A 14,575-nucleotide genomic window follows, 5' to 3' on the forward strand; every position below is an offset into this window, starting at 1 on the left:
TCGTAAAAAAAAAGGAACTTCTATACTAAAAAAAATAAAAAAAATAAAAAAATATATATACGATTTATTTAAATAAACGTATTTAACTTATAAAATGTTATCTACTAGTAAATGTTTTATCTGCTACACATTAACTATGTTTACATGTGCACTAATAATGTGTTTTTATTATTTTTACTATAATCAGAGGAAGGACAGAATTGCAGTGAGATGTTTGCGTGACATAAACAACCCTCTTCACTCCCGTTTACATGACATTTTCATTATTCTGATTATTTTAATTTGACCGCCATTCTTCACACACACACCCCAACGCTCAGCACAAATGATGAACTCACACTGTAGGTGTGCTACTGGCCACTGTTTCAATCCACTTATTGTACGTCAAATGCAAAACACATTTCTATGGACGTATCGTATATTATTCAGCGCTGTGATGACAAAAAAATAATCATCCAGTAATTATGAACAACTACAAAAGCCATGGAAACTTAAATGATTGCTGTTTGAGTAACATTATAAGTGTCATAGAAACCTGGAAAATTAAATAAAATGTATTTCATTTAAATTAAATAAATTGATGAATAACTCGAAAAGACATGGACAATTATATGATTACTGTTATGAGTGTATGTGTAAGAGTGTGTGTGTGCGCGTGTGTGTGAGAGTGAGAGTGAGTGTGTGTGTGTGTGTGTGTGTGTGTGTGTGTGTGTGTGTGTGTGAGTGAGTGAGAGAGTGTGTGTGTGTGTGTTTGTGGCCTGGTAAACCCTACATTATGGGAGCAAAATGTCCCCTCAGAGATGGAAATATCCAAAATAAATCCTTGACCTTGTGGGGACATTTGGTCCCCATGAGGAAAACAGCTTATAATAAATCAAATAAGTGATGTTTTTTGAAAATGTAAAAAAAATGCAGAAAGTTTTCTGTTAGGGGTCGGGTTAGTGTAAGGGGAGATAATATACAGTTTGTACAGTATAAAAATCATTGTGTCTATGGAAAGTCCCTATAAAACATGGAAACCCAACCTGTGTGTGTGTGTGTGTGTGTGTGTGTGTGTGTGTGTGTAGAACATCGAGACGCTGAAGACGACATGTACAATGCTGGAGGAGCAGGTGCTGGAGCTGGAGACACTGAACGATGAGCTCCTGGAGAAGGAGAGACAGTGGGAGAACTGGAGATCTGCCCTGGACGAGGAGAAGAACCAGGCCGAGCGCAGAACCAGAGACATACAGAGACAACTGGACAACGAGAAGCAGAACAGGTACAGACACACACACACACACACACACACACACACACACACACACACACACACACACACACACAACTGGACAATGTCAGAGCCGTGGTCTAGCAGTTAGTTGAAGCCTGGCTAGAAAGCTCAAAATTTAAAAAAGAGTAATCAAATGTCTCTCTGTTCTCTGTAGTCTAGAATTTGTATTTTATTTTATAATAATAAATAATAAATCAAGTAAATTAGCATAAAATAAATATAAAATATATAAAAGTATATACTTGTGTATTTTTTATTATATATAAATAGTAACTATATATTATATTATATAAAATCTGTTATTTTTTACTAAACAATTATATTATTATTTTTAATACAATGAAAACGGCAAACTAAGATATAATAAATTATAAAATTTGAATAATATGCAAATAATGTTAACAGATAGTTATAATTAATGTCATAGCTTAAACTAAAATAATGAATTTTTTTATAATTTATTAATGCAAAAATAAATAAATGCATATATTTAATGCAAAAAAAAAAAAAGTTTTCATTTCATTGTATGTGTTTAGGATGCATTAAATGCTACTTAAGTTTATAAAATATAAAAAAAATATTTTTAAATGTTTCCATCGCAGACTGCTATTAAACACAATAAATCCTTTGAGATGTAATGGAAATGACATTTGTTGGTTCAGAAAAATGACAGAATTCTCCTGTGAAATATTTATGTAACTGTTGGGCATAATCAGTGTACAAAATAAACTAGCAAGTGAGTAAAAATAGTTTATTTTCTGAACGTCCACAGGGCCAGAAGTACTCATAGTTATATAAGAGTTACATAATGAACGTTAAGTATAGAGATACCAGAAACACTCGAACGCTTCAATGTTTGATAACTTCTCTCTCGTTCTCCAGACTCCGTGCAGAGCAGCGCAATTCTGAGTCTCGTCAGACAGTCGAACTCGCCGTGAAAGAACATAAAGCTGAAATCCTGGCCCTGCAACAGGCCCTGAAAGACCAGAAACTCAAAGCTGAAGGTCTTTCTGACACCGTAAGTGTGGGTCACTGTGGATAAAAGCATCTGCTGGATGACTACATGCATGCATACTCACTCTGTGTTCATCAGCTGGGCGATCTGGAGAAGAAACACGCCATGCTGGAGATGAACGCGCGCAGCCTGCAGCAGAAGCTGGAGAGCGAACGAGAACTCAAACAGAGGCTCATGGACGAGGTGCTTCACTTTACCAGCACGCAAAACACGTATTTAACTAATAAATACATTGATTTGAGCTAAAATGATCAATAGTCCAGTCATTTTATGAAAAAAGGTTGAACAAATTGCAACAGAAGCAAACTCAACTGATTTTGTACCCTCAGTATGTCTTAAGTAAGGAAAAAAATGCCAGAAGAAAAATACCCAAATATAGCCTATTCATACGCCTATTCATTCTTTTTCTCACGTGAATAGGGTCAAATTTTTAACCTTTAGATATCACCATGAAAATTGCTGAGTTGATTACTTACATCAAGACAAACAAAAAATGCATTACAAGTTTTTGGAAATTGTTTGTTAACATGGACAAACGGTGCATAATCTAATTACTCATGTGCTAATTTGCATAAATACCACAACAGATCTAAACATTGGGTATAGCCAGGTGAAAATGTCTTGTTGAATCTTGTTGACAAATAACAGTAAAATACTTAATGTTAAGGTCTGAATGGAACCCATTTAGGCTACCCATGAGCATTAATACATAGAGGCAGGAAGAAGTACTTTAGAAACCAGCCTTTATTCATTTTTAAGAGATTGGGTTTGGGGCTGGGTCCGTGGGACTGTTTCTGGGGGACGAGTCTGAGGGAAGAACAGGAGACAATGGTAAGGAGAATGCAGAAGACAAAAGGTTGGGCAAATAAAAAGTGAATCCCCAGAAACATGTCCCACAGACCCAGCCCCAAACCCCATCTCTGCAATAATAATTAATAAAGGCTGGTTTCTGAAGTGTAATCGTGCATCCTTAGCATAGCCTGTGTGTGTCATGCTGGGACTTTATTTTCTCAGCAAGCGAAACTGCAGCAGCAGCTGGACATGCAGAAGAGCCACATCTTCAGACTGACTCAAGGACTTCAGGACGCGCTGGACCAGACCGACCTTCTGAAGACTGAGCGAACAGACCTGGAGTACCAGCTGGAAAACATACAGGTGCACATACACATGTACTCTTCAAAATAAAGGCTCTTTATGGGCATTGATGGTTCCATGAAGAACCTGTCATACTCATGGAAACTTTCCATTCCACAAAAAGTTCTTTATCGTGGAAAAAGGTTCTTTAGATCAGTGTTTCTCAACTGAAGGGTCGCCAGACAGTTTTGAGTGGGTCACGAAGTGTGTAGTCAAAGAAACAACAAATGTAATTCTTAGGGCCCTATCTTACACCCGGTGCAATGCAGCGCCAAGCGCGACGCAAGTGTGTTTTGCTAGTTTCAGCCCGACGCAGTTATCATTTTCACGTCCTGCGCCACGTTATTTAAATAGCAAATGCATTTGTGCGCCCATGGGCTGCTGGTCTGAGAACGAGGTGTGTGTTCTGGCGCATTGTTGGAGCATTGCTATTTTGAGGCAACAGAAATAGACTGAGCCATTGACCAACTGAAACCTGGTCTAAAGTCAATGGCGCAATATTTTTTTTTGTTATTTAATGAGCAATTTAGTAATGTACGCCTATAGGCCGGTCCACAACGCACGTACATTCTGCTTATTACACACTCAGGGACGCACAGCGGCACACAAACATGCCAAATATTTAAAATAAAAGGATTACAATGTAAAAGATTATTATTGTGTATATAAAGATATGGTGGAATCTGGCTTGTCCTGTAGATGGTCTGCTTGCACACTTTAACCTCACGCACATTTGCGCTCTGGAGACGGCTTCGGTCTTTCCACTATCAAATTCTGTCATGTAAACAGCGAATCCGCCATGGCGTGATTACATTTTACGTCTTCAAACTAAACCTCGGTCTCCAGCCAACAAAGTTTAAATCCCGTCTGTCTAGCGCTCTTCCCATAATGTTCACTCATCGGGTTAGTAAGTGGAGAGAAGTCGGTCTTTTGTGGCTGTTCGAACACATTCGACCACATGAGCGTTTACACTACGAAAGCAATCCGGTCGAATGTGTTTTCGACTACCTCTGTAAGAGGTCGAAAGTGGACAAGCTCAAAACGTTTTAGACCCTGTTTACACCTGGATTTAGCGTCGTCCACTTGTTTTCCGGCAGAAAAGGCAGAATGTGCTGAATCCGAAATCACCCCGTATAGCCTTAAATAGAGCATTATTTGAAGGGACAGCCATTTGTATGCTGTCTGAAACCATAGTGTGTTGAGTGCACTCATTCAATCCCACATTGCACCGCAATAACGAGTGTATAACTGATGTACACTCAACGGCTGTCGGAATTCACACACTTGTTTTAATTCACTCCTTCACGTGAATAGTATTAGTGGACTAACGTAGGGAATAGTGGGGGGCGATTCGGATTCAGCCCTAGTGTTTCAGTTCAGTTCAGTTTATTTAGAGAGCACATTTAAAAAGGCCGACCAAAGTGCTGTAAAATAAAGCTAATAAAAATTTGTAACACAAATAATAATAAACAGTTTAAAACAGAACAATCATTGTAAGCTAAAAGCAACAGAAAATAAATAAGTTTTGAGACATGACTTGGACTCAGACAGAGAGGAAGTCGATCTAATATAAAGTGGGAGCTTGTTCCACAGTGTGGGTCCAGCCACTTCAAATGCTCGGTCTCCCCTTGATTTTAGCTGGGTTTTAGGTCTCTGAAGAAGTGTTTCATTCCAAACATTCCCAAAGGTGTTTTCTAAGAGTATTCTGGCTCCCCTGCAGGCGGCGTATTCTCACGAGAAGGTCAAGATGGAGGGGACCATCACCCAGCAGAGCAAGCTCATAGACTTCCTCCAGGCCAAGGTAGAGCACCCCTCTAAGAAGAAAAAGGTCAGAGTCATCCGCTGTAAATTCACTTCATTAACTAATCTGACTAACTGCTTGCTGAGCTGCGCATTAGGTGTCCCTGGAGCTACATACGCCAATAACTGCATACTAACCGTGCAACGCGTCAGCCAATCAGAAATCTCAGATATATATGTATAATATATATCCATATATCCAGCCGCCCTGAATGTGTGAGTTGTAGAAAGGGACACCTAATTTGACTGGATATATAGGGATGGAATAGCAGGATAGAGTCCTAGCATACTGCGCTCCTGTAGCTGGGCACAGGAGTGAGCCTGAGCGATTCACTTCGTCTCGTGTTTTGGGTGCAGGGGCTTTTTGGTGGCCGGCGTCGAGAGGATCTTCTGGCGGCTCTAGCGGCTCAGGGTCAAGCGCAGGGGTCCGCTGTGCCCTCCGGGACCCCTGTTCCCCTGCAGTACAGCGACCTGAAGACCGCGCTGGAGAAAGAGCGAGCTCGCTGCTCAGAGCTGGAAGAAGCGCTGCAGAAAACACGCCTGGAGCTCAGAGAGGGTGCGACGCCGTTACACACTTTTACTCATCTTCCCTGTCGCTACATTTGGAACCTGCTTGCTCGTTTTCATTTTTCACACCATAAACATCTCCTTTTGTGTTCCTCAGAAGAAAGAAAGTCATATAGGTTTGGAATACTTTGAAATTACATATTTTACACACCTACACACACACCACACACACACACACACACACACACACACACACACACACACACACACACACTTTCTTGTACATCTATCTTTATGAGGACATTCATTGACACAATGCAATCTCTAGCCGCTTACCCTAACCTTACCCATCACAACTAAGTGCCTAACCCGAACCCTGACCCTAAACCGACCCTTAACCTCATTATAACCTTATCCCTAAAACCAAGTCTTGACCCTCAAACAGGCCTTTAAAGGCTCTCAGAAAGTGTGGACCGGCCAAAATGTCCTCACTTTACTCTCTTTGTCCTCACTCCAATGGTCTAAAACTCAAACTGGTCCTCACAAAGATAGTTGTACAAGTACACACCTACACACACACACACACCTACACACACACACACACACACACACACACACACACACACACACACACACACACACACACACACACACATATATATATTAGTTCAAAAGTCTCCGCATAAATTATGATGAGAGAATAATAAAACAGACTATAATTATAACTACAAGTATTGCAATAAACACTACTGTTCAAAAGACTGGGACTCTTTTTAAGAGTCAATTTATCAAAAGTGAGAGTTATGACATTTATTACAAATATATTACAAAGATTTCTATTTCAAATAAATACTGTTCTTTTGAACTTTTTTATTCATCACAGTGTCCTTAAAAATGATCATAGTTTCCACCAAATTATGAAGCAGCACAACCGTTTTCAACACTGATAATAATCATAAATGTTTCTTGAGCATCAAATCATCATATTAGAATGATTTCTGAAGGATCATGTGACACTGAAGACTGGAGTAATGATGCTGAAAATTCAGCTTTGCATCACAGGATATAAATTACACTTTAAAATATATTCAAATCGCGAACAGTTACTTTACATTGTAATAATATTTTACAATATTTCTGTGTACTGTACTTCCGATCAAATAAATGCAGCCTTGGTGAGCAGAAGAGACTTTTGAACAGTAGAGTGCTGTAAAGAATTAGTGAAATTTGATTAAACATTAAGAAAATGTGCCGCACACTGTGTGCAATGTTCTCAAACGTGACATTTATCTCTGTACGGTCTCACTGTATTCTGTTCCCTCATCAGTTCAGTTTAATAAAGCTCTGGAGCACAGCGGTCCTCCAGCCACCCCGGGTCTGGCTCGACAGCAGCTCATGATGTCCACCAAATCCAACAAGTCCCCGGAGCACCAGCCCAGCCTGATGTCATCCAGCTCCGGGCGCAGGAAAGACGCTGCCAATCCTGAAGGTTAGAGCGGAGACATGGAACATTTGCAGCCTTTTCAATATTCAAAACTTAAGCAAAACAACAGCTGTGTTCTCTTGGTCCTTCTTGCCATTTCATCTCATGCTAAGAATACAGGGAAATTAAAGTGCCCCTATTATGCTATTTTAAAGGCTCCTCATTTTGTTTTGAAGGTCTCTTACAATAGGTTTACATGCATCCAAGGTCAAAAAACACTTTAATTTTCTCATAATATACATTGCAGCTTCAGGATTCAAGGATTCAGTCTCTCTAAACCCCGCCTCTCTGAGAGCTGCTCTGCTCTGATTGGTCAGACGGCCAAGTCTGTTGTGATTGGTCGACCACTTACAGTGCATGTCTGAAAACAAATGCTCATTATCATATCTGAATTTCAGCTCTTTCTCAGCACTTAATTCACAGTGATTCGAACAGTAACGATGGCGTGAGTTTTACCGTATCAATCTCATCAAAGTGGATTTGCTTTGTCAGCAGAAAGCAGCGTCTTCTCGACATGAACAACACGAACCAAACCCTTCCAGTCTCAGATACACTACAGTGTTCGAGGGCGGGGCAAAGCAGACCTTATTTGCCAACGGCCAATGAAGAGCCTAGGCTGGCAATATGCAAATTAAGCAGGAAGTCAGACTGGAATTACTGATGCCTCGTTTCAGCAGTTCAGAATCGTTTTTTTTCTTTTAGGAGACAGTGAAACTTTGCAGACCTTTTACATTCACGAACAGCTCTATTACACACTACATGAAAGGTAATATCCCCAAAAAGCATAATAGGTGCACTTTAAATCAGAAGCTTGTAGGAAAATGCTGATTTGATGCTGATTACTGTTTGAATATAAGATGAGAGGACTCCAGACCGTACGTATTTACAGTAGATGTTTTCGCTCATGTCTGTCCACACTCACTGTCCCCTTTGTTGTCGTTCCACAGAAATAAGGAGAGTCACTTCTGAAAGTAAGTTCTTTCTTAGGCGACCCACTCTCAAGAAACCGTGCCATTTATGTGCTTGAAATATAAGGATTTTTCATTGATTTCATTATTTATGCTTTCGTTTCAAAAGGGTTACTGCTCAGCTTTCAAGATGAGTAAAAAGTAAAAACATCATGAAGTATACATTTTTTAGTTTGAACCATGTGATCAGAAAGACTTTGATGTAATATGATAAAGATCAAATCATTATTTTCATCATATTTAAATCATTAAATGGGGAAATGTCTCAGCATAAAGCGGTGTTAAAGAAAGTGAGGGACACAGACAAACTGCATTTTTATGCATAAAATGCATTAAGCATTTTAGAAAACACACACACACAAATTGGCTAATATTCAGATAAAAATAAATATAACACCAAACAGAGTATAATGTGACCGTGTTCAGTCATAGAGACACAAATGGCACTGTTTCCTGAGAATGAACCAGGCGTCTCTCCGTTATCTATTCTTTCTTGGTATGATCTTTTTATTCCTGCAGAGATAAGCTCTCTGGCCAAATCCAAACATGTCATTCTAGCGAATGCTTCAGTTGAAGTTTTATGGGGGTCCTACACTCAATTTGGTATCAGGTCATCATGGTTTGATGGCTGCAGACTTCCACTCAGGACATCACGGACTGATTCTGGATATCCGAAGCTCCTGCACACAGATCAGTCAGGACACTGAGCTTATCTCGTATATATACACTCGTATTTATGGCCATACTCTTGCTGTATGCCATGCAGAATGCGAGAACTCCCGAAATCCTTGCATGTTTGTACTCAAGCTACCAAGCTTGGACAGTACAGGGATTTCTTCATCCTCTGGTGGAGAAATGTTCTCAGGAGAGGACATTTTCAGCTTGATTTGGCCTGTTTGCATAAGTTATATAGACGGGTAAAAGATCGTATTTAAGAGCGTGTGTTTGATCCTCTAGAGTACACCAGACGTGTGAAGGACAGGATCCATCACAACACTCCTCACCGCTTCACGCAGGGGCTCAACATGAGGGCGGCCCGCTGCACTGTGTGTCTGGACACAGTCCATTTTGGACGGCAAGCCGCGACCTGCATTGGTACGGATCACACCGAAACCCTTTCCAAATAAACATACACCATCACTATACTTACGGTAGGGATGTGCTGATGCCACTTTTTCCATGAGTATGATAAATATACATGGATTTTTGGTACTTGCTGAGACCAATACCTGTATTTTCATTGAATTGCATTGCCTAGTCAAAAATACAATTTAACCACTGAATCAACCTAATACATTCATTTATATCAACAAAACAAATTTGCAGTTGTCAAACCAGGGAGAAATAGTTCTGTAAGGCAACAATTGCAGGTTACCAGAGTATGAATATTAGTTGGCTTAATTTGTTTAGGAAATATTTTGAATATGATACCAACTTTTCCTCCTTAAACATTGTTGTTTGACCCAATCAAGTTAAACTTAGCTTCACATAATAAATCTAGTTTTCATATGTGACCCTGGATCACAAAACCAGTCATGAGTCGCACGGGTATATTTGTGGCAATAGCCAACAATACATTGTATGGGTCAAAATTATCGATTTTTCTTTTATGCCAAAAATCATTAGGATATTAAGTAAAGATCATGTTCCATGAAGATATTTTGTAAATTTCCTACCGTAAATATATATAAAAAATATATTTTTGTGAGTGGATGCAGTTAAAACGTGAACATAAATTTACAACTTTAAAGGAGATTTTCTCAATGTTTCGATTTTTTTGCACCCTCAGATTCCAGATGTTCAAATAGTTGTATCTCGACCAAATATTGTCATATCCTAACAAACATGCAATGGAAAGCTTGCTAATTCAGCTTCAGCTTATTTATTCATGAGATGTATAAATGTCATGATATTATGACTGGTTTTGTGGTCCAGGGTCACATATTTCCATTAATAAACAAAAGTACATTTATACTAGCAATATACTTTGTGATATATTGCCTTGGCATTACATTTGTGAGTGTAAATTAATGAGAGGCAAATTTAACATCTTTCTCTCTTCTGACCAAAGGTAATCAATCTCTCAATATTTATTCCTGTTTTGGAAAGTCATAGAAACACTATTGTTGATTTATTTTCTTGCTATTGGAGCAAATGGGAATGCAAAAAATTATATTTGCTGTGCAGTCCTTTCCCTTCACCACAGAAGTTTACCCAACTATGACTTCCGTTTCTGAGAACCACAGAAACGTGAAAAGAGTCCATTGTTGTTTGTTAATAGATTGCTGAGCCAATCAGGTCAGCCTGGGCTAAAGCTGACGATGCTGATCCTGTTTCTTCTTTCTCCTGTTTTAGAATGCCATGCTTTGTGTCACCCGAAATGCTCCCCGTACCTCCCAGCCACCTGTGGCGTTCCCACCGAGTACGCGCTGCATCTGTCTGAGGCTCTGTGTCGGGAAAAGGGAAGCAGTTCTGGCCTGAAAGACGCTGGCGGACACATGAGGCTGGAAGGATGGCTGAAGCAGCCCAGGTGAGCATGTGACCTCAGGTCTCCTGCTGCAAACAAGTCAAGTCACCTTAAACACCACGGGGTGGTGGTGGCGCAATGGATAAGACCCATGCCTTTGGTGTGAGAGACCCGGGTTCGAATCCACTGTGAGACACCAATGTGTCCCTGAGCAAGACACTTAACCCCTAGTTGCTCCAGAGGGCGTGCGACCTCTGACATATATAGCAATTGTAAGTCGCTTTGGATAAAAGCGTCAGCTAAATGAATAAATGTAAATGTAAATGTAATTTATATAGCGCTTTTAAAGGTCCCATGCCATGAAAATTTGACGGGTGAATGTGGATCCTTCCCCTTATGTCTTCATAAGGGGAAAGGTTACCTCCCCTTTCTCTGCTTTACCCGCAAAGATAATTTGGCCCGCCCATGAGAAAATGAGCTGCGCGACCGCGATATTGTTTTTTCCTCGAGAGACATCATGGCTTGCAAACGAGCGAAGCATGGCAGTTGCTCAGTGTTTGGATGTACAAATGAACACAAAAGTATTTTTTTTGTTCCTTCATCCGAGCCTCTGAAGAACCAGTGGGTTATGTGAATTTCTGATGTGTAATTGTTCAAGTTCTGACAGATAATCTTTCTCTCAAAGTCGTTCATTACTGTTTATGCATCAGTAAATCAAGCCAGTGACTAAACGATCAACTTCACGTCGTTTCTCTTAGTAGGATGAAAATAATCTTAATCTAAACTGTGATTAATATATACAGAAAGCGATCAAAGAACAATCTGTCAATCACACAGCGCGAGTTTATCTGGACACTTGCCAAAACTCGTTATGAAATCAATGACGCTGTTACGCTGCACAACGAAGCTCTTACTGTACTTACCTCATGTTTGCATTGCTGAAAGCATTAGTGAGAGTGCAGAAACTGCGTTGCAATGATAAGATCTTCATTCACGCGATCAACAGACTGTATGTCATCTGCTGAATGCTCATCACTGCAACCTTTCATGTGATGGGAATAGATTTAAATACTTTAAAAACTTCTCACGATTAGTTAATCTCTATAGCTGTAATAGTAAAAACGTATAATAGCAGTAATATTAAAAGTTTTCGAGAGAGTTCCACATGTAATACTAGCTATTTCATATGCAAACATGTCAGCCAATCACAGCAGTGAGTGTTTACACTGAAGTCTCACAGCAGCCAATCACAGCAGTGGGCGTTTACACTGAAGTGTCACAGCAGCCAATCACAGCAGTGGGCGTTTACACTGAAGTCTCACACAGACACGCCCCTTCAAACAGAGCGTTCAAATCAGAGGCTAAAATCAGGCATAGGAAAAATTATTTCTAATTTCTAAATGATGACCATTTTTTATCTAAAAAACATAATAACATTATAAGGTCACCCCAGGAAACATTATAAAATAATAAAATAATCCATGCCATGGGACCTTTAACAATATAGATTGTTTCATAAACCAGCTTTACAGTGATAATAGGAAATTACAGTAACAGAGATTGTTTTGGCTTTACAGCAGCTCTAGAATAAAGTTATTGTCCAGCTAAAGTTAGTTTTGATTGATTCACTTCTGTTGCAAAGATAATTAGTTATTAACTTAGCGGCCGCTAACACGACACCATTCTAACAGAAGACTCTTAATGCGCTCCGGCTGTTCATTCGCACAGCAACAGTGCCTGGTGGCTCGAGAACGCAAACCTTGAAATAGGTTCCAAGGTGCAAGCGTTGAAAAAAAAAAAAAAAAAGGTTTTCTCTGCGTAAACTTGAAAACGATGACGGCGTGCACATGCATATTATGTGTTTAGTCTATAGGTATGCGCATTTGAATATATATGTGCGCAGACTATATATGTAGGTCTCTCTTTACAAATTGACCTCAACAAATTACTTGTCTGGCCTTAAAAATGTTCAAATACCAGAAGGGAGGAAAACGTGAGCGCTAAATGTGCCTGGAATTGTGGTTGTTTTCCTGCAGAAATGGGAAGCGTGGTCAGGGCTGGGAGAGGAAGTACGTGTTGTTGGATGGATATAAAGTGATCACGTACGAGACAGAACCAAGAGACGGTCTGTGAATATTCTTGCTTTTCCCAATGTGCATCAGTTCAGTTTGCACACTGCATGTTATAACAGAACAACAGTTCATCCCTGCTGGAAAATCTTGAATCATACCAGCTTACGGTGGTCTTGCTGAAGGTTGGATAGTAGTAGCTTGTGTTTTATCCTGACCAAGCTGATCTACCAAATCAACCATCTAGACATAGAAGACCAGCTTGAGGAGGTCTGCTGATCTGACAAAACCCCTCTAAAACCATCAATCCAAACCAGTCTGACCAGCGGAAACCAGGTTTATGGCAAATGTTGTAAATTCTATTTCTAATTTATGAAAATTTGCCGATTTGATTTCTGATCTGTTCGTTATATTTCATTCAATGTATGGAGAGTGATAAAAAGCATTTCGTTACACATCATACTTGTGTATGGTTGTGTGTTTAACTTGAATTTGATTAAAAAAACACTTTTTCTAGCTGGGAATGACCATAAATGACCAGCTAGAAACCATGTTAAACTAGTTACCACCTTAATCAAGCTAGTTTGATCTATTTTCCAGCAGGGAATGTGTTCGACAGGTATGGAATGATGTGAATGATGTTTAATCTGTCCTCTCAGAGTCGGTGAAGGCGCTGGATGAGTTTGAGTTGTGTCTCTCTGATGGAGACGTGACTGTTCACTCTTCTGTCGGAGCCTCTGAGCTGCCCAACACTGCCAAGACAGGTGACAAACCTTCTGTGGAATTACACTGTAAAAGAAATCGGAGTGTCCATTTACACTAAGTGCAAAAAGCCCGCCTTTTTGGCAGAGGCTATTTACACTAACTCCGCCCACTGACGTCTGATTGGGCCAGACAAAATTACGGAAGACGCTGGATCGTTGTTAGTAGCATTAGTGTAGGGGTAAGACGGACGCGTGGCAGAAAGTTTTGACGCAAATCAACCCGAGTTTGAAGTTCGAGTTCCTTTTGCCGAACTTGTTCCCTTTTCCCATCATGTATCAGATCGTAAAAGTATTTATTTTCAGTAAAAATGAAGAAAATACAGTACAGGCCAAAAGTTTGGAAACATGACTATTTTTAATGTTTTTGAAAGAAGTTTCTTCTGCTCATCAAGCCTGCATTTATTTGATCAAAAATACAGGAAAAAAATAAATACTGTGATATATTATTACAATTTAAAATAATTGGTTTTCAATTTATTATACTTTAAATTATCATTTATTTCGGTGATGCAAAGCTGAATTTTCAGGATCATTACTCCAGTCTTCAGTGTCACATGTGACATTCAGTCTATCACATGATCCTTTAGAAATCATTCTAATATTCTGATTTATTATGAGTGTTGGACACAGTTCTGCTGCCTAATATATTTGATGAATAAAAGGTTAAAAAGAACTGCATTTATTCAAAATAAAAAAATATTTTCTAATAATATAAATCTTCTTTACTATCACTTTTTATCAATTTAACACATCCTTGCTGAATAAAAGTATTGATTTATTTCAAAAAAGAAAGAAAAAAATTACTGACCCCAAATTACTGACCAGTAGTGAATATTGTTGTTACAAAAGATTTCTATTTTTAAAACATTTGCTTTTTTTTTTTTTTTTTACTTTTTATTCATCAAAGTATCCTAAAAAAGTATCACAGGTTATGAAAAAATATTAAGCAGCAGAACTGTTTCCAACTTTGATAATGAATCATCATATTAGAATGATTTCTAAAGGATCATGTGATAGACTGGAGTAATGATCCTGAAAATTCAGCTTTGCATCACAGAAATAAAGGATAATTTAAAGTATAATAAATTGAAAACC

At 39.1% G+C, this 14,575-nt stretch overlaps 1 protein-coding gene across 7 annotated transcripts in view; it reads left to right on the top strand.

The window, feature by feature from the left end:
- Window positions 1-14,575, top strand: part of citb (citron rho-interacting serine/threonine kinase b) — a 68,041-nt gene that overhangs the window by 43,219 nt on the left and 10,247 nt on the right. For 5 of the 7 annotated variants that reach the window (XM_082187821.1, XM_082187823.1, XM_082187822.1 and 2 more), the window contains 12 exons: window positions 1,068-1,261; window positions 2,156-2,291; window positions 2,367-2,471; window positions 3,303-3,443; window positions 5,143-5,250; window positions 5,580-5,778; window positions 7,057-7,218; window positions 8,160-8,183; window positions 9,138-9,275; window positions 10,536-10,710; window positions 12,684-12,772; window positions 13,376-13,480. In XM_082187821.1, the coding sequence (XP_082043947.1) occupies window positions 1,068-1,261; window positions 2,156-2,291; window positions 2,367-2,471; window positions 3,303-3,443; window positions 5,143-5,250; window positions 5,580-5,778; window positions 7,057-7,218; window positions 8,160-8,183; window positions 9,138-9,275; window positions 10,536-10,710; window positions 12,684-12,772; window positions 13,376-13,480 (1,576 nt within the window). The remainder of the gene's footprint in view (window positions 1-1,067; window positions 1,262-2,155; window positions 2,292-2,366; window positions 2,472-3,302; window positions 3,444-5,142; window positions 5,251-5,579; window positions 5,779-7,056; window positions 7,219-8,159; window positions 8,184-9,137; window positions 9,276-10,535; window positions 10,711-12,683; window positions 12,773-13,375; window positions 13,481-14,575) is intronic. The other 2 variants (XM_082187826.1, XM_082187825.1) reach the window with 2 other exon arrangements.

The sequence above is a fragment of the Leuciscus leuciscus genome (genome assembly GCF_965113295.1).
Source record: "Leuciscus leuciscus genome assembly, chromosome: 13".
NCBI lineage: Eukaryota > Metazoa > Chordata > Actinopteri > Cypriniformes > Leuciscidae > Leuciscus > Leuciscus leuciscus.